Source organism: Amblyomma americanum, chromosome 11, assembly GCF_052857255.1.
Source record: "Amblyomma americanum isolate KBUSLIRL-KWMA chromosome 11, ASM5285725v1, whole genome shotgun sequence".
NCBI lineage: Eukaryota > Metazoa > Arthropoda > Arachnida > Ixodida > Ixodidae > Amblyomma > Amblyomma americanum.
In genome coordinates, this window is record NC_135507.1 from 118,125,179 (window position 1) to 118,145,334 (window position 20,156).

At 47.2% G+C, this 20,156-nt stretch overlaps 1 protein-coding gene across 1 annotated transcript in view; it reads right to left on the minus strand.

Moving 5' to 3' along the window:
* Positions 1-20,156, minus strand: part of LOC144109966 (uncharacterized) — a 120,050-nt gene that overhangs the window by 3,028 nt on the left and 96,866 nt on the right. The window contains exons 7-8 of the mRNA XM_077642769.1: positions 10,659-10,747; positions 2,580-2,802 (exon numbers count right to left, since the gene is read on the minus strand). Coding sequence (XP_077498895.1) covers positions 2,580-2,802; positions 10,659-10,747 — 312 coding nt within the window. The remainder of the gene's footprint in view (positions 1-2,579; positions 2,803-10,658; positions 10,748-20,156) is intronic.

Sequence of the window (20,156 nt, forward strand, 5' to 3'; positions counted from 1 at the left end):
GCTGATGCAGACGACGTGCGTCGTGCTGGTTGTGATAAGGCATCGCAAAAAGCCAAGCATTCTGCGCAGCGTTTGATAAGGGGCCGTGCTGGTGACACGTGAGATTTCGTTTAAACACGAAGTGTCGTAGGGCTAATTCGCAGTGTTGCTAGAACAAAAAAACTTTCGACAAAACCGCGTATAAAATTCTCCTACTACTGTTGTGTTCTCAGGTTATTCGCCGCTAAACATTAGGCTCAATACGCGTCTTTCTGCACGCAAGACAGCAGGGATCGGCGTGGAACATCTGCCCGGTGTGACGCAGCTGTTACATGCGCTGTGTCTGCTCACGACGTCGTCAAGCAGAATGAGAAAGCTCTTCTTTTGTCTCCGGCTGAAGAAGAGAAACGCAGTACACAGCTGCTGCATCGCACTAGAGGTGATCCCCGTTATGCCAATAGGCATAATTGTGCGGACTGAGTTTAAATTTCGACGTGGATGGTTCAGACACGAGGATCGTAAGAAAATTCTACTCCGTAGAACCACCTTCAAGTTTCTAATACAAATGTGTGCGCGAGCTGCAGTGAATAATTTTTTATTCCTGTAATTATTAGATTGTCGGCGTCAATGGTATTCTCAATTGTTGCACGGCTATTACGCGACAGCGTACACAGCTCGTTCGTTCGGTCGAAAAGCCGTTGTCGTAGTAGTAGGTGGCACCGCGTGTCGGAAATAATAGGGGGCTGCGTAAAAAAAAAATCGTATCATGGCAATTTGTGGTTCTAGTGAATGATTGGTGTGTGATAGGCGATGACGAGTTAATGAAATCGTTGTAATTAGTTTATTACTTAAAGGAAATAAAAATGAAAAAATTAGAAAAAGGGATGTTCAAAGGCTCAGAATTCTCAGAATGAAAAGCCAATGCTTGATGATGCTAATTAATACAAGTTGGAATGTGTAATTGATCAATCATTTAATCGAAACAGTTGAAAAAATGAAAAATGCGCTCAAAGGTGCCAAGGTGCTCAGAATGGAAAGCCTAACCCACTAGGCTATCGTGTCATACCCTTAAGGCGGATTCGATCCCGGCCGCGGCGGTTGAACTTCGATGGACGCGAAGTTCTAGAGGCCCGTGTGCTGTGCGATGTCAGTGCACGTTAGTGGTCGAAATTCCCGCAGCCCTTCACTATGGCGTCTCTCATAGCCTGAGTCGCTTGGGACGTTAAACCCCCATAAAACAACCAACCTTAAGGTGGAGCTTATGTGTCTAACCAACCTGAAAAAACAGCCACCGTATACTGCTCAGTGCTTAAATTGTGCCCAGAAATTTTCAAAAGATGATTTTAAAGGCCCTGTGTATGCGTTATATTTTTCATGAACATTTTGACTAAATGATGTGCGTCTTGAGATAAAAAAAATCGAGAAAGAGTCGATCTTTAGACGAACAGCTTTCCTTACTAAATATTACTTCAAACTATATCTCCAGAAATTATGCAGGCTTAAAACGATCCCGAAGTAAAAAAAAAAATGAATATTTTGATAGTCGCTTCAAAATAATGTATACTTCATGCTGTTGCAATTTCGAAAGAGCTTTTCAACCACGGCCATTTTGCTGATATTTGAAAGCTCGTTTCGTGCTCTTTCGTTTTAAGATGACGTCAAAGCAGCGCAGCAAACACTACTGCCGTGTTCCTTTGACACGATTTCCCGCAACTCAATAAGTGAGCACACACTTGGCCTTTTTATCTCCATCCGTGATTTTACAAATTCAGCCTCTACATTACCGATTTTTTGTGTGGTTCGCTTTGGGCAATTGTAATAAACTTTGTATCAGGTTATTCCGAAGGAGTAGAGGTGTGCGATGTTGCTATTTTTACTGGCATTTATACTATGTCTAAATTTATTTTATTTGCTTTCCTAAATGATCAGCGAGCCGATTTTGTACCTCCATTCGTATGTTTCTTAACAAATTTATTTTCACTGCGCAAGGGTTATAAACAAATCACCGCACAAAGTGCATCTTCGGTGATGCAGTTCAGTAAATATTTCTAATAATTTATTAATATTTTGGCATCAGGCTGATAACAAAGAGCGCATTTAAACTACAACACTTCGTATAAATCATATTCTATTTGAGCTTTTAAAAATCAATTGCATAATTGTACTTTACATAAAAGGCAAACTTTCATGGTAATTATGATAAGGATGCTGCCCCCCCCCCCCCACTCAAGTGGAAGGCAAAGCCCAGTCAGCTATCCTTCGTCTGCTCTTATTATTTTTTGTTTGCTCTGTGCTGACATATAAATCTCTCCTGTTTGTGACTGGCAGTGCTATCCACGACTCGGAGACAGGATGCACTGAAAATATTTATAATTTATACTGAAATACATTGGAGCATTCGGTAGAAATCGGGCTTCTCGATCATTATTGACTAAGTCACCACTGTTCCTGCATCCCTGGTTCATCGGACACATTTCTTTTTTGTTTAAAAACTCTGCTGTATGAAGACATATTTCAGTATAAGGATATTTGGGTTAACACACGCTGAACTGGGTGGGTTTTAGCGCTGTATTCCAGCCTTGCCGCCAAGTAATACTCACGCAACAAACTTTTCTAATCGTGGCATTTGGGAACACAGGCGCCAAAAGGTCGGAGTCTTCCCCGCGAGGCATCAGCTGAGCTGTCTTATCGAAGCTGCAGTGAATCAACCATCCACTCGGTACGTTGCGCACAAACACGGTGAACACTGCGTCACTCTTCAAGCTGATCTCCCTGTAAGTGTGTGACACGGGCCCCTTTTCTGAGGTCAGTTGGATTTTGAACCTGAAATAATAAACACAGCTAAATGAAGAAATCTGCTCCCAGGGTGGAAGGAAGTTTGAAAGTTCGCGAAACCAAAGTAGAAGGGAGCAAAAGGTAGAGGAGTAGCAACAAGGCGTTCGCAACAGAGCAGAAATGAACTGTTGTGACAATGCGCTCTGAGAGAAAGAAACGGGTAAGGCACGCAATGCGATGTCAAGATAAGCGATGCTCTATTAAGGTAGCGGAGTAAAATACAATAGAAAGAAAGCAGGGCAGGGGCGCATATGAGAGTCAGGCGGGCGGATGAAGTGAAGTTTGTCGGGATAAGATGGCCCCGGCTGGCACCGGAGAGGGAGTAATGAATCTATATGGGGGAGACCCTTCTCTTGCAGTGGACGCAGTTGGGTTGATAATGATGATTAAAATGCGTAAAGAATGCAGAGGATAATGTACCGCTGTGGTTGCCTAGTAATTTGAGCATCCGCCTTGTATGCGGAAGGTGCGGGGTTCGATCACTGCTGCCGCCGGGTACCCACCGATGATACAATGGGTACAAGCTTTCCCCTGCCTGGTGGTCGGCCCTGCAGTGGGTGTAGTCAGCCTGATAATGATGATGCTTGGAAAATGGGTCTTTGACTCCACTTTGAGTATAAGAAAAAACCCTGTGTCATGGCACTCTTTGGCCACAGATGCCCTTGTGCCATAAAAATAAAATAAAAACAAACCGTTGCGGCTAAGGAGACTCAAATTTGCTCGTAACATCAGATCGCGCGTACTTGCGAGAGGTTTTCTCCTAGAATACATATCACGGCTGCGATGTGGAATCGGAAAGGAACACGTATATTTTCCGGGACCCAAAACCGAACCCAACTTATATTAACGCGACAACGTTAAAGGCCCCGTTCATCAGAAAATTCGGTGCCGGTGTTGTCCGTGTCGGCGTAGTGAGCGAAAAATCACGAGCATGTCTCTGGCAGGTGTTGCATAGAGAGCAACCTAAGAGGTAGGTGGGCCACCTAGGTCACATGACCGTGTAACGTCATCACAACCTGCCAACCGGATAGTAAGCAGACTGTCCGCCCTGACAGGTGGAAAATTAATGATTGGTCGCTCTGTAAGAGCAACCTGGGCCACACAAGGCCCGCCGCTGGGAACATCTGCCATCGCAGGGCAGTGGCGCATCGCTTAACTGCTGCACCACTGCGCCAGGTGGGGTGTGAGGACTCCCAGGTATCTACGAGCATGAAGTAGAGAATGACCTTTTGCATATGTGGGAATTACCTCACTGCGCTATTGCATCATACCCTTAACGCGGATCTTAAGTGCCTCATGGCACACTATTCGAATAAAAAAAATAGTTTCACTACGCTAGGTAAAGCAGTTGTCGTGCAGGCCGGAGAATCACCTTCAATGACCCTCAGCAGGGCAAGGAGACGCGGCTTGGCGTCTGCAACGTTGAGTGCGTTCCGCACACTGGATAGGCAACGCACCCACTCTGCCATCCTGGTAAGTGGCGGTTGGATGGATGGAAACAGCTTTTATTATACGAAAAAAAAAATCTTGCAGGGTGGTCCCCTACTGGTCCAGGAGTCCACGGTCTTGTGCTTTCACATAAAGCCCGATCTACCAGCCAATCCTGGCCAGGGGCTGAGCGGTCCGTAAAGCAGCCTCCCAGGAAGAATGAGTGGGATTTGGGATGGGGAGGGGGGGGGGGGGGGGTACTGCCTGTGGACAAGGACATTGCCAAAAGTGGAACATTGTGGATTTGGGCACACCACAGGTGCTACAATAAGGAAGGAAACGGGTGAAAACGTGAGAGACAGTAGGGTGAAATAAAGCAGCCCGTTTGTAATTGTCGCCATGTGGAGCTGGATAAGGGCGACACTGTCATAGCTAGGTGGCTTGAGCCACCGCCTGATTTAAAGGGTTCAGCCGTATCCATCCATCTATCCATACATACGGTACCTTGGAGTGGTGGCAATCTCATGGGGCTGAGTTTATAGAATGTGGTGATTTCATGGTTTGTAGAAATGACAGGTGTGGCCTCTTGCGCATGGTTGGGTGCATGATTTTCCGGGGTCCGGGAGGAGAGTTCTCGGGCCAGCGCATGGACGCGCTCATTACCGGGGATCGAGGCATGCCCAGGGATCCAAGACACAGTAACCGTTTGGTCGAGAGAGGTGGCTGTGGCACGAATATGATGTGTGGCCAGCGTCGCCACGCCCTTTAGGTAGTGTTGGTATGCTGCCTGGGAATCTGTGCAAATTTTGGTTATGTTTTTGTCAGTGATGGAGTGGGCCAGCGCATGGGCGATTGTGGCTCCTTCCGCCTCTGCAGGCGAATTAGTTCGGATAGTTTCGACGGCCCCACTCTGCCGGCTTCACAGGCTGCGACTGCCAGGAAAAATCCTACTTTACAATTTTCTGCTGCGTCGACATGTAGGATATCGGAGCGGTTGCTGCATGTCTTGGTGTAATAGCTCGCTCGAGACTGCCGCTTACCCTGATGGAAGCTGGGGCTCATATTGCTTGGTAGGGGCTTCTGGTATATGTGATCCTGCGTGCGCAGAGAAATCATGTAAGGTGTAGGACTTCCTGGGGTGGGAATCGGTGGATTGAGACGGAGCTGTCGCAGTAGGCATTGTCCTGTTTTTGTGCGACTCAGGCGGTCGGTCCGTTGAGCCTCTTTTAATTCGATCAAGGCATTGTGGGTACCAGTGACCAGGCGACGTTTCGTGCTAACCGTCTTTGGAAGACGTAAGGCGGAGGCAACAACCTTGCGTACTAGGATGTCTGCCTGTTGTGTTTGGCGCTGAGTAAGTACGTGGTATGGGAGGTGGTATGTAATGCGGCTAAGGATTAATGAGGGTCTCGCGTTCAGACAGCCTGTGATTGCGATCTGCCACGCACCTGATTAGTGCAGTGACCTACTTGGTCTGTCTTTGCAAGAGCTGAAGAGTGGCGGTTGCATCGAGTGTGTTGTTAATAAGAAGGCCGAGAATCTTCACCTGAGATACAATGGGCACTGGATTCCCGTACACGTGCAGTTTTAATGGCGGGGGGGGGGGTCATTGGCGAGGGATTTTCTTGAAGCTGAAACCCTTGAGTGAAGCAGAAATTTGGGCAAGTTGGTACGTATCCATTTTGAAACAGCGCAACAAAGACGGGACGTGGAAACTGAGGTGTAAAGACAAACATGCGCTGTGGGTTTATTGAAAAAAACACAAAATATATACAGAGTTAGGAAAGATTAATCGCCACCATAGTCAACTCATGCCACATGTGACGCCAGATATCCAATCTCCCCTTCGGAAAGGGCGACCGATGGGCAACTAATGCACGTTGCGCCTTTCTCACGTATAAGAAAAGCTTCAAACACTTCTCGCGTCATCTTATCACAATGGCGAAACACGATATTGGTGTTCTTATAGTCGGGGGTACATTTGCATTTCTTGCAACGGAATGCACCTTTAGTGAGAGGGTCTCCTTCTGTTTTTCTTTTTTCGTACTCTTTTTCGTGTTTGCATTTTCACCTTCTGCAGTGGACCGCCACGTGTGACAGGGGGTCTTTTTTTCTGGTGTTCTCATGTTCCATGAGTCGCTTGTTGATGCATCTTCCTGTTTGGCCAATATATGTGGCGCCACACGAGAAGGGAATTTGGTATGCGCATGTTTGTCTTTACACCTCAGTTTCCACGTCCCGTCTTTGTTGTGCTGTTTCAAAATGGAAAGCTGAAACCCCTCCCCAGGTCGCGGTTAAATTAATGGTTGATCGCCACAGGTTGCTCACCCAATGAACGCTGCGGCCAATTTGAAGCGAAAAGCTGCAATTACGCTAGGTAAAGCAGTCGTCGCGTAGGCCGGAGAATGACCTTGAGCGACCTTCAACCCAACCAAGGGTAACCATGTATGACCATATGTGGTACTGTTATTGTGTCGAACCCTCGACCCCTGACCTTGACCCATGACCTTGAGTTGACCTTTGACTTCTGATTGAGTTTACCTTTGGCAATGGGTGATCTTTGGGTTGACCTTTTACCTTAGGAACATTCGATGGGGTGATGTGAAGCCACGTGATGACATCCGATGGGGGTGTCCTAAGACCATGTGATACCACGTGATAGCCACGTGGACGTGTGGGTATATATAGAACGGCTGCCGAAAGCTTGCAACGGAGCTGCGCCATGGACGAGCCTCAGAGGCTTAGCAAGCGTGCTTGCTTTTCGCTTAATTCCAGGGTTAGGCAAGTTAAGCCACTGCCATTTTTCCCCCCACCTTGGATCTGGGCCTGAACAGGAACGATTCAAAGGAACTGCTCTGAACTGGTTCGGGACACGGTTCAGCCAGCCTCGCTTTTCCTGCAACACAGCAGCGTTCTCCTTTTCTGGTGCGATAGCACTAACCCGGACTTCCAGAGCCTAGCAAAATCGTCTCTTGCGTGTGTGCTCCTAGCGCGCGCACTCCGACTCATCGTCACGTCTTCTACATATATAGCACCAATCGGGAGGTTCTGACGCGAGCGAAATTGTCTTTTTAGTGACAGCTAAAAGAAAGACACAATATTGAATCAGTCATCATCTGTGTGCCACATATTGGCGATTTATGCATGCATGCAAAATAAAAAAAAACAGTGAGAAATCATTCGCGCAGTCCCACCTTTTAATGAAATGAACCAGCTAGCCCGCAAGAACGTTCTACCATTTCAGTACTGTTAGGTTTCCCTTTACCTAGCAACACGCAGACAAAACAGAAAAAGTGCAAACGAAAAAATTAGACTAAATTCAAATAAACATAGGCAAACTGATTCGATACTGCCCTACTCAATAGAGCTGGTATGCTTAGCCTGCAGATGAGAGCAAAATTAGCATGTATTAGATTTGTGAACCAGCTACTTAATACGCCTAAATGTATCTCTGTTACAGAAACCAGATCCAGGCGCGGTAAGCACTTGCAGACATTAAACGTGTACATATTTCGGGCCAACTGATTTAAACACTCATTCTTTCCTCCAACCATTCGGGAATGGAATACCCTAGACTCGCTCAGCCAAGGCTGCTCGTCATTCAATACCTTTGCAGCTCCTGTCGAAAGCGTGTTGGAAAAGGAATGAATGTAGCTGTAGGCTCTCAACAATTTCATGAACTGTACGCGCCTTCCAAAAAGCTACAAATGGTGCTCATTCTCCGCACATGCTAATCTCTCTACGTATGCCATGTCCCTGGCATCCAACATTTGTTTTCTGCTCACAGCTATCTTTTCTACTCTCGCTGTGTGTGATTGAAGGTTTGTAACCTATCACTTCTATTCATGAGCTATTTTTAACTCCTTGCTCTGAAAGCCTTGTCTGCACACCTTTGCACAATGAGTGGAACAAGCTGCCAGCCGGCATCACAGAGTGCTGCATTGAAAGTCAATTCCGCGCATTCTTATCTGATGTGTGACGTGGCGCGCAGTTCTCTTGCGCGTGTCTTTTCATTTGGAGCGCGGTTGTTCTCCTTCAGTGCATGCTTTTCCTCATCCGTTATTAGTTGTGTCATTGTATTTTTGCTATCCTGTGGTACTTTCGGCCAAACGACTAGAAGTTTTTGTGTGTCCCCCCCCTGCAATAATGGCTTCGTCGGGCTCTACAGGTCTCTGTAAATAAATGAATGAATGAATGAATGAATGAATGAATTTGCTTTATCTGTTTACAATAATATAAATTTCGTCAACTCATGCTCTTCCTCTTACATAAGATTGCCAGTGTGTGTTATAGAATAATAAATCTCAACCAAGTGCCAGTTCTTGCGAAGGCCCTGTCCAGCAAATTACCAGTTGTTTCCCGGTTACTTTCTCTAAAAAGTGCCAAGAGTGATGCCATACAATGCTCGAGCAGAAAGCACACGTCTGCATTGCGACGCAACGTCTGGAACGTCAGCACTACAGCGGCCCTCCTCCGCAGGCGATCTTAGATTTGGACTGCCCGAACATGTGGATGCTGATATGTGTCATCTTTGGAAAACTTGAGCAATTCAGCGGCGCTCTTTCATTCCTGAAAATGTGCTTTATTCGACGGAATCAGAGATGCAGGCCCCAGGGAAAGCGACTGCTGCACTGTCGCCAGTGGAAAACGTTAGACGTTTACAAAAGGCGATATATACAGCATGCGACCAAAATTTCACAACGAAGTGCCAGAAAAGAAGGTGTCACTTGCGGCTAGCACGGCTGCTGCTATGGAAGCGCGAAGAAGCAAGCCTGTTGGGAACTGCCTTATTCTGAGTCGCAATTTATCTATAGAACCCGACCGCGGCGGCAGCGTTTCGTGGAAACGATAAGGCGCCAGTGTGTTGTGCCATGTCAGCGCACGGTAAAGATCCCCAGGTGGTCGAAATTATTCCTGAGCCCTCCACTACGGCACCTCTTTCTTCCTTTCTTCTTTTACTCCCTCCTTTATCCCTTCCCTTACGGCGTGGTTCAGGTGGCCATCGATATGCGAGACAGATACTGCGCCATTTCCTTTCACCAAAAACCAAGACCCAATTTCCAATTTCGAGAATTTTAAATCATCGACGTCAAGTGGGAACACTTGAAGTGGTCTTATTAGACGAGTGCCACGTTTGGCGTGTTTCTAATAAAAACACTGCTCATTACCGTATGCCAATTGTATATAAACCCGGGCGCCTCATCCTCGTCGCAAGCGTTCGCCTCTGAAAGCTAGTGCAGTGCCACGCCAAGCTTCCTCATGCGACAGGCAAGACCTTTAGCTTTGGTGGGCAAAGGTTCACATTTATGCGTTGCTCGAGACAGCTCAATCAGATTCCACCAACCTTATGCTCCCTAAATATATGCTTATGCATAAAATGCAGGGAAAGTAGTTACCGCTGCACTTCCAAACTTGTCGGCTACGTACTACAGTTGTGTGCGTAGTCCTTCCTGTATAGCCAAACTGGGCAAACGTTTACTATCACACCATTCTGAAATTACTATATTCCCTGCGCATGTTACCCGACCGCATCCCCTTCAAATGATGTCGCGAAAGGCGATCGAGGCACCACTACCGCTTTGGATGCCGTATTTTATTACACACGCACTGCCGCTTCGTGGACAGTGAGCTGATGCCAGTAGACCGAATACTCGCTGACGTTATTCAACAATAAAGCTGAAGGCTCTTCCGCCGCCACTAAACAGCGCCGCTGCGACATCACGCTGACATACTTTTTATCATAAAAGGAACACTGAGTCGGCAGTACCGCACTCCTGGCATGCAGGCTTGACCTATACTTTCTCGATAAAAGGATATGATTAATCAGGAATTCACAGCAAAGTGCTTTAAGCTTAACTTCAATGCCATCACCATTCAGTCCCGGTGCTGCTTCATTGCCCCCTATTGGCAGCTGCGGTCCTAGCGGCAGCTCTTTCCCGCAGATCAAACCCCCGTGGCAGCTTCACGACCACAGGACAAACAGACTGAAGGACTTTGTGAATTTAGAGAGATAAATACTTGCAGAATTAACTGCGATGTGGGTCCTGGTCGCAACTCAGCTAGCGGTATGAGAAGGTCTCATAGTTGCTGGCTAACGTTCCCCTTAAGAGTTCTTTCAAATTATTGAATCAAAATTGCAACTGGTCCCGCAAACTCTACAAGTGTAATATTGCAGTAGGTCAATAGTAACCCCCACAGAAGATTTCCGTAAATATAGTGCTTTAGAAAAAACATTTCCAGCGTTGAGAAGAAAAACAGGCAATGCTAACTACTGAAGTAGGAGCGCGAGCTCTGATTTCACAAGGCTTCACAGGCTGGCTCTTCGTATGATAAGAAACTCAGTTTTTCCAGACTCCCTTTGAAGTTTTTTTACCATCTCCGCAAGTTTAACGGCATAGAAAGTGGTCGGCGCTCACGTGTTGTCGGTGCCAGTGTAGAATTGTAGTGTAAAGACGGCATAAGAGCCGACCGGGAGGGGCATCTGGTTGAGAAAATACTGGCTGCCCTGAAAGATTGAGAACAGCGCAGTTCGTTAGCTGCGACCATACACGACGGCATAACAACACTAGAAAGTTTTACCAAACACTTTCGGAAGAATCGGCTGCTAAACTGAACCGAATTCACATTTCTCTGCCAGAGGAGCCCATCGAGGATCGTGTCCCTCGCCCCCATGACGCGGCAGTTTTTTTTTTCTAAGTTGCACAAATATTGCCTCTCAGTATTCGTACCGCCATCCGTCGATCGAACAAAAGACTGCGTTGTACGAGCCCTGTTGACTGTAAACAAGATGCAGAGTGCCACTAAATGCATGACGGGCTGGACTCGTCAAGTAACAAATAATTACAGTCGACTTGTGACAATTCTTCGTTAAGGGGTTATGCACTAAAGAGTGTTCTAGAAATTGTTTTTTTTTGGGGGGGGGAGGGGTACCACGAATAAATAGTTTCAGTCGCGAACAACGTAGCCGCAAATTAAGTGTGCAGAAATGAAAATACCCGAGGCCTCTTAGCTTTCGCCAGACAGACTGCTGGCGCAGGCTGATGCGCCCCACCGCCTGCACCGGCGGAAGTGCACGCTTTCCTTGTGGTGTTCACTGTTCCCTTCTGCCGAAACTCCGGTGTCTGTACCACTCCCCAGTTTTGCAATCTTGGGACACCCGTGTATTTACACTTTCTCGTGAGATCTATGGGATGACCTGGGCCTTTAAAATGCCCTTTAAAATTCCACGCATGCTGGCCGACAGGAGAGAGCGTATTTTCTATTTTCTGTACACGCAAACTTTAAAGCAGCTATCGCTATTGTTCACGGCCGGAGATAGGGTGCCTAAAGGTCCACTCGCCTCCGTTTTCAGGGGGGGGGGGGGGGGGGGGGGGACGCCGCCTCGCCACGCCGTTTCCCACTCGCGGAGGCATGCCGGTCGCGTACTGCGTGCTGCTGTGCGTGCGGTGTGGTTTGTATGCGCTTACGTGGCGACTGCTGCTGAACTGGAAATAGGCAGTGCGTGGTTGTTTCGCTCGTGGCATTAATGTTTTTACCGTACGAATCCCGGCTCACAAGAAAGAGACCAACACTGACAGATCACAAAGCGCCGTACATCTAGTTATTTCCACGCAATGCGCCTTCATTTATGCAATACAGCGCATAAGCGTGCGCAAGAAAAACTTATAAAAATATAGGCGATACATAAGGCTCCTCCTTGATAGCGGTGACGAACAACATGCTACAAGAAGAAACTTCACAAACTAAACAAAATATTACGGCACTTCTAACTAGTAAACATGTGAGTGGGCAGCCTTGGAACAATTACGGTTACTGTGCCATTATGCCCAAGGAATGACGCCCTTTGTCACTTGACCGTACACAGGGCGTACGCAATTTTCTTTAAGCTTTGCCATTTCCCCAGCCTCAACAATTTCCTTTGTGGTCTTTTCTGCACACTTACGCAGAATTGTGGTCTGCCCAAAGGAAGGCTCCTTGCACTGGTGGCAGTCACGAAAGGCAGCCCCGTCTCTTTCTTGTGCCTCACGTGTTGTCCAGTTTGCCATCTGTGACAGGGATATTCCACGTGCTGCGGTTCAGCTTAGTGTGGTCGTCATGGTGTTTCCCATGCGCGTTAGCATGTTTTTGCTGCTTCGCAGTTCGTGTCCACGTGCGTCACTGTTTTGGTTTTCTTTACTTTGAAGGGCGTGTTGCTTTGTAGAAATTCGGCGTAGCGGAAGCCAAACAAAAACGCATGAGTTGACTGGGGTGACCCGCACTGGAGGAATGACGCCTCCTCGTTTCTCTTTCTTTGCCTCTGTCTGCTTCACTTGTCCGTTTTCCTGATTAAGCAGTGATATAAACTGATTACCACAATTAATTGTCTGTCTTATTGAAGTTCCATCAATTGCCCATTTTGAATTCTCGAACTTGGCGCCACGCTTCGTTTTCAAATTTGGCGCTACGCCTTGGCTCCACCCAAACATTCGATTTTTCAAATTTGGCGCCACACTTTGCCCTGGCTCCGCCCACTTATTGGACATTTTGGGCTCTAATTAACTAATCACTCTATTGACACATTTTTTTCTGCGCAGCATCCTCACATCATCTTCCTTCGATTACAATCATTCGTTTGGCGCTACCTCTTCTAAGTTCTTCACAACTGCTGCGGACAGGACCTTGTCGACATAGCCTAGTAAAGCTTTCGCTTTATAAACTTGTAAGTTGGCGCTTGACGTGTGTGTGCTCTCCTGCTCTCCTCGCTACTTGATGCTGCGCCATCATTCCTTTTAGCATTAGAGTGCGAAAGTACTCTGTGCTCGTTCTCCGCCGCTGCGGGTGATCAGTGCCATCACTTAAATATATTCTTACACCGTGCTGCTGGTGTCGCCGTGGGCGTTGACGACTCCAATCTCTATCTGTTGGTTTCTCAAGTAGAAGCGCACGCTGCACCACGAACACCTTTGGGGCCACGGCACCGTTGGAAGCAGACGACGCGCCGAGTCGCGTCGCTATACAACGCCGCACATGCGCAGGGACCACGGGGATGAGGTCAACCTCTTCCTAGGATGTACGCGAGACGACAGAAACAAGCTTCCGCCATATGTTGACATATGGCAAATGCTGAGCCGTCAGGCATCGGCAGTGCTCAATCGACGGCGCAAACTCATGCTTATCAGTCGCGTCCACTGTTTTAGAGCGAAAGGCCTAGTGCGTCCGTTCTTCGAGGTCATGTCGGTATTCAGAACGACTTTGGGACGCAGCAGAGCGCGAAATAAAGATAATCAAACGAGAAAGAAAACAACAATAACATGAAATACAATAAAAACAAAAATAAACAACAATAACAAAAATAAAAACAAATTAAACGCTAAAATAGAATTAAAAAAACAAAAACGAATGTAAATCCAACAATCATAATAATCAAAAACCAAAAATACCAATAAAACAAAAATAAAATGCAACTTAAATAACAGTAAAGCATTGCAGAGAGAAATGTGTAAAGAATTACAGAAAGAATTGGAGAAAAAAATTGTACAAACAATTGCAGAAAGAAATGTGTTAACAACTGGCGACAAGCCGCATTCGTTCCGCATTAAGGTTCCGCAAAATTTCCATGCACCTACGTGAATTTTTAATGCAGGTTTTCAACGGGTTCCCACACCGTTGCAGGCAAGAAGCGCCCGCTTTGTTAAGCAACACATGCCTGCAAACGCAACAGTGATGCTTTATATTGCTCTATCTTCTGTTTCTGGGCAGGCGCTAGAATTTCGTTATAATTACCCGGACAAAAACTGAGAAGATCAGAGACGGTTACATTATTTGGTTTAATGCCAGTTTCAACGCCTGTTGAACGTATTAGCCAGCGTGGTGCGATGATTAGCCGAGCACAGACGGTCGCAGAAAAAGCGAGCAAAGCTCAATGCGTTTTTTTCTTAATTGGAGGGTGGAAGCGTTGGTCGCACCTTGAGATTAAAGTTACGGTGATGTGAAAAGGACCCTATCGTCGGCGCAACGCTGGCACGGCCGCGATATTTATTCCAGCGCCGGCCGCTGAAGTAGAAAGCTGCGGATTTTGGATGCGACAACAGGTGCTGAACGATTTGGCTCTACTTTTAGGGAGGAAATGAAAACTTTCCGTGGCTCCATTGCAAATCCGGTGACAGAGCGCGGGAGCTGCTATTTGCTTCCCGTGATCGGGTGTTCAATTTCGGCTGCTAGTCGACGGAGGTCATGCCTTTCCCAACCTTTTGGAGCGTGCGTTTCAGTTAGCAGTTTTTGGAGTCTCTGGGCACCCAGCCAACTATTTAATAGTATCACGCCAACACAGAACCAACGGCTGTACGGCGCGTATGACGAAGCGAGATGCTAATCGGGCGAGAGTGCGCGCATGCGAAAAATGTTCGTGCGTCTTAAGCCCGCTTCCTCTGTCTGCTTTGTTCGCGTTGGGCCATTTGGCCGACGCAAGTGTGAAAGGATGGGCGAGGTAGCGTCTTAAAGCGGCTGGTGCTTTCAAACAACGGCTCTAAAACGTCGACAGAGCTCTGCTACGTGCACCAAACCAGTATTATTATTGTACGTTTGTTTGAAGAAGTATTGAGCACGAATTTAAAGGAAACATTCCGACCATCTGTCCTACGCGATGTGAGCATGAAATGCCCTGCAGGAAAGGCGTAATGTATTCTAGGACGGCTCACACTGACAGCGACACTCGTGTTAGCAGCAGATAAGGTAAGGACACAAACGCGACAATGCGCTTCGCTTCGTCGTGTGTCTTTTCCTTGCTTGCAGTAGCGCTTTTTAAAGCGTTAGAATGATATACCAACTAGCCCAAGTAGTAGGTCTTCTGTCATTCGATGCGAATAAAAACTGCGCGAAGTCGACGGTACAAGGAGAGACACAAAGACGCACACACAATGCGCAGAACTTCCAACTGATTCTGTTTTTCTAAAGCAGGGCGCTTATAAAAGCCAACAGCATGGCGAACAAGGTACATGCGGAGCAAAAAAGAACAGCGAGCGCGCAAATAAGAACAAGGTACATTCGGCTTTGTTCGCCATGGTGTTCGCTTTTATAAGCGCCCTGCTTTCGAAAAATAAAATCAGTTGGAGGTTCTGCGCACTGAGTGCGCGTCTTCGTGTCTCTCCTTGTCCCGTCGACTTCGCGCAGTGTTTATTCGCATCAACTATGAACCGACTCGCCCAACTTCATGTCCTACTTCCGACATTCCTTTGTGATCGACAGTGCGCTCTGCTTTCTTTGCCGCGCTCAGAGTTGGTTACTGGCAGTGCAGCTGGATGGCGCCACGGGACCCATGTCGTTGTGGTGCCACGGAACTCTGTGTCGAGGCGCCTACACGGGATTTACAGCGCCGCATCATGGGGGCTGCCATCTTTGATCACGTGAGCATGCCGCCATTACACGCCTCCTGACGGCTCGGCGTGCGCCTTATGCGACGGCTGCTGCGCCTGATGGCTCGCTTCCGACAGGCAGTGTTTCGGCTGATACGGTTGTAAAAGAGTGGGCAGACGCCACTATGGTTTGGCCAAAGCTTCGAAGGACTTATGAGAGCCCTAACTTGAACCCTTGAGGCGTGAAAACGTGATCAGCCTTTATCGCGGAGAGCCGCTCAGCTCTCCCTCTTCGAGCCAAGGGATGGATCGCCTGAATGCTTGTTTTTGCATCCGCTGAAGGCTCTGCTGAGTGTTTTTATTGTTATTGTCTAAAACGGCAGGGTTTAATGCTCCTGCGGCAGCGCAGGTCGTTGTCATGTTGTGTACATGCATGCGTGCAGACACCGCTCTACAACGCTCACATGCCATCGTTCACAAAGAAAACGGCGCGAAATACGGGGACAAAAGAGACACGACAGGAGCAGCGCCAACTTACAGCTGAAATTTATTTCGCGTAAAACCTGCCTGTTTGTAAGCCGTAACAACCGTCCAATCACGCATTCGCAAATTCACGAAGCCAACAGACGCCGTACAACAGATCACTGAAAAAGATCTAATACATGAAGCAGGATAAGTACCCACGTAACACATTTTATCATGGCCATCCGGAAGAAAAACCCAAACGACTAGAAAACAAATGTAACAAACAGCTCTACAGAAGTATGAAAGTCAAACGATCATGACCACGCAAACCCTTAACAACCGAAAACTATACAACCGCATGAGGAGTGATGCCAGATGACCAAAAAGAAACTTGCAAAAAAGTGTGTAATGAAGATTTAAGACCAAAGCTGCGCCAAAAGTAAAAAAAAGAGGCCAAAGGCGTGATGAGTGCAAAAACCTTTAACCAGAACCGGTCAACCAGCAGCCATGTAAATGATATCCGATGACCAACAAGAAACATGAAGAAAGTGAAAAAAGTGGAAAAGTGAATAAGAGGTGCGTCAAGGGCATAAAATGCGAACAGGAATCCGCGCAAGCAACGGCGCACCGTTAGAAAGAATCGAATGGAGTGCACGACAAAACGAAAAACCTGCAAAAATCCTTCTAACAAAGTTAACTCATCGCCGCTAAGCGTAAAGGATGGCTTGCTGGCGCATCTGCTCCCTTCTTTCCTGATATAATAGACTTCCACCACATCTCTCTCGAATCTGTCCTTTCCACTCCTCAAGAAGACAGTTTTGTCCAACTCAGGGCGGAAATTCCTGCAAGCTTTGCAGTGATCCACTAGGAAGCTTCGTTCATTATAGCGCAGATTACGGCAGTGCTCGCTGGCACGCTCGTTGAAACACCGACCCGTTTGGCCAATGTAGATGAGCCCGCAGCGTAAGGGAATCTGGTAAACAACCGGAGTTCTGCAATGTGTGAACTTGTTTTGATGTTTCACAGTACAAGCCGGTTGTTTTTCTCGGTTATTCATGTCGCAAAGCCTGGACAGTTTGCATGGTGTTGAGAATGCGACCTGAACGTTATGTCTGCCTGCAACTTTGTTAAGGTTGTGCGAAACCTTGTGGATGTACGGTATTACTGCCACACGGCTGAGCGAAACCGGATCTCTTCATTGAGGACCTTGCTTCAACTTCTGCAGAATTGCTTCACACACGGAAGAAACCACATAAGAGGGGTACGGTGCAAGAGGGGTATTGACAGTGCTCATTCGAAGCTTGTGAAGCGGGCGGTTGTTTCTAACTCCTTGGAAGCAGCTTTGAACAAATCATGCCCTCATATGGCCTCGTTAAGTTTCAGCGCTCAAGTCCAGTGGTTAAAAGAAGCAGGATACCCCTTTTGTGTGGTTTCTTTCTGCATGTAATAAAATTTGCTCTGCATTCAAGCGATTAGTTGCTATAAATTCTAAAACGTTAGAGCGACGTGCGGCTCCCCATGTACTGACTCCACGCACAGTGGGGCAACGGTTCAACTCTCGTAATTACTCAGCTCATAAAAATCCATTACATGAAAAAAGTGCGTTATAGTTTAATATGTATTTTTGTACGGATCAGTACACACAAATGTGGAAATCAGGGAAATTGTAATCGCTTTCGGACCGAACTTTGGTTCAGATATGAAATTTCCCACAAGAACGGCTGCCGTACTGAGCATATTGCAATCACCGAAGACGTGCTGAAAAAAAAAAAAACATCGTTACACCAATGGTCTAGTTCACAAATATGGCTCATGGCTGAAGTTGCAACAAATCATGAAGGAGCAGCTTACACTTCGCCTGTGACCTTGTTTCAAATCGCCAGGAATCCTATATACGATACTTGAAGGGATATTAAAAGGAAATATCAAAGTAAGCCAGACGGACAGACTAGTCCTTGAAAACACTACCGACGTTTTCATGCGCAGGAAGGAGGCTGCGAGGTGGCGCCGCACACACGCCCACGTCTCATGTAATGTCCCGCACCGGACCCTTCTGAGGTATCAACAAATAAAAGTAAATAAATTGCAGAGAAAAGCAAAATCTCCCGAAATATCCTTCCACATTCAAGCCGCCGTGGTAAAACGAGCGTAAAATGGCAATTCAGCCAATGGTTTGCCAATTCAGCACCTCCCGCCTTCCCCCGCCTATGATTAAAGTGATGGCGCTTCCCGTGGATATATAATCTACCGGTATTGTTCACGACGCGTTTGAAGTCGTCCGTACAGACACGACCGAGTTATGATTTTCCGAGTTATTCTTCTGAAGCATATATTTGATGCGTACAGCAGAGACGCTACCGGCATTGCTTCCACTGCGCATCACAGTTGAAGTAACCGGAAGGCCAAAAGAGTGGGTAATGCGGTGCCTACTTTTACGAGGAGCCGGTAGCAGGGAAAGTTCAGCCAATTGGTGCCGCGTTTTAAAAGGGATCAGCGCAGAGGCAAAAGACGAAGGTGAAGTTTGAGGTGTGCGAACGGGAGTGCCTGTCGACGCAGCAGCGCATTTAGGGAGAGGGTGGCCGCACCTTCTTCAAGCGCTGCGTACATTTATATAAAAAGAAAACAGCAAATAAATATCTTAATCTGATCAAAACACAAATGTTATGCGTGCAAGCCAAGAAAGGCGCCTTAAGCCTTCTTTTCATGGACAGCGCTGACACAGGACTAAGCAAAAAACGCAACACGGGCGTTGAGTAGAAACTGGAGTTTATTTCAGAAGTACGCAAATATGTACCGCAACCCCGCAAAGACACGAAGAGAATCAAGCGCTGCACAAAAAGAGGGCGAAGCAAGAGGCACGTGGTGAGCTGATGAGAACGAATCCTGACAAGAGGTGAACCGGCAAAGACGGGTGAACGGGAGTACCAGAGAGATGAGCGGGTGAAAAAGAAAACAAGAAAAAACAAAAACGAGAGTAAAAGAGCGTTGAACATGCGGCAGGTGCCTGTCAAAGATGAAAAGAAAGATAGGAGATGAGGCGACAAAAAACGGTTTATGGTTTATGGGGGGTTTAACGTCCCAAAGAGACTCAGGCTATGAGAGACGCCGTAGTGAAGGGCTCAGGAAATTTCGACCACCTGGGGTTCTTTAACGTGCACTGACATCGCACAGCACACGATCCTCTAGAATGTCGCCTCCATCGAAATTCGACCGCCGCGGCCGGGATCGAACCCGCGTCATTCGGGCCGGCCGGCAGCCGAGCGCCATAACTACTCAGCCACCGCGGCGGCTGACAAAGAACGGTGGTCGGGTGAACACAAACACGAGGAACAACAAGGGTAACGGCATCTTAGACGGCCGGCTAGCGAGTATAACGACTATGATGCTCAAGAAGGGCAATTTATTTCGGAAGAAGTGTGACAGACGGCGCACTGACACAACTGTGATCTTTGCTGTTGATAAAGGCTTGCCAAATTTATCCAGCATGCTGGCTGAAACATTTCTTAATGATGCGGGTTTTGTCAATCAGCTCTCAAGCAGTTCCCACAAGCTCTAGATAGGGGCTAAGGTTGTAGTTCGCGTAATTTTTTCTGCTGCCAACTACCTTGGCGCTCTGTGCAAACGCGTGAACAGTGAAGATACTGAACGAATTGAATGCATGAAAAAGACTCCAGGATCCGTTCGTACAGCCCAAGAAAAACGCGTGTACGAAATTCCGCTTTCCTGTGGCAGGTATACTATGTAGGCCAGACCGGAAGATGTATTGATGACAGGTTGCGCGAGCACCGAAATTCTCGAAATGCAACTAGCGGGCCCAACCTATTAGTCACTCATCGCGTCAATGCCAATGCTCTCCTCTGTTTGACAAAACCCGCATCATTAAGAGATATTTCAGCACGCATGCTGGAGAAATGTGGGAAGCCTTTATCATCAACAGCAAAGATCACAGTTGTGTCAGTGCGCCGTCTGTCACACTTCTTCCGAAATAAATTGCCTTTCTTGAGAGTCATAGTCGTTATACTCCCTAGCCGGCTGTCTAACATATGCCATTACCCTTGTTGTTGTTCCTCTTGTTTGTTTTCACCCGATCACCGTTTTTTTTTTCAGCGCATCTGTCTA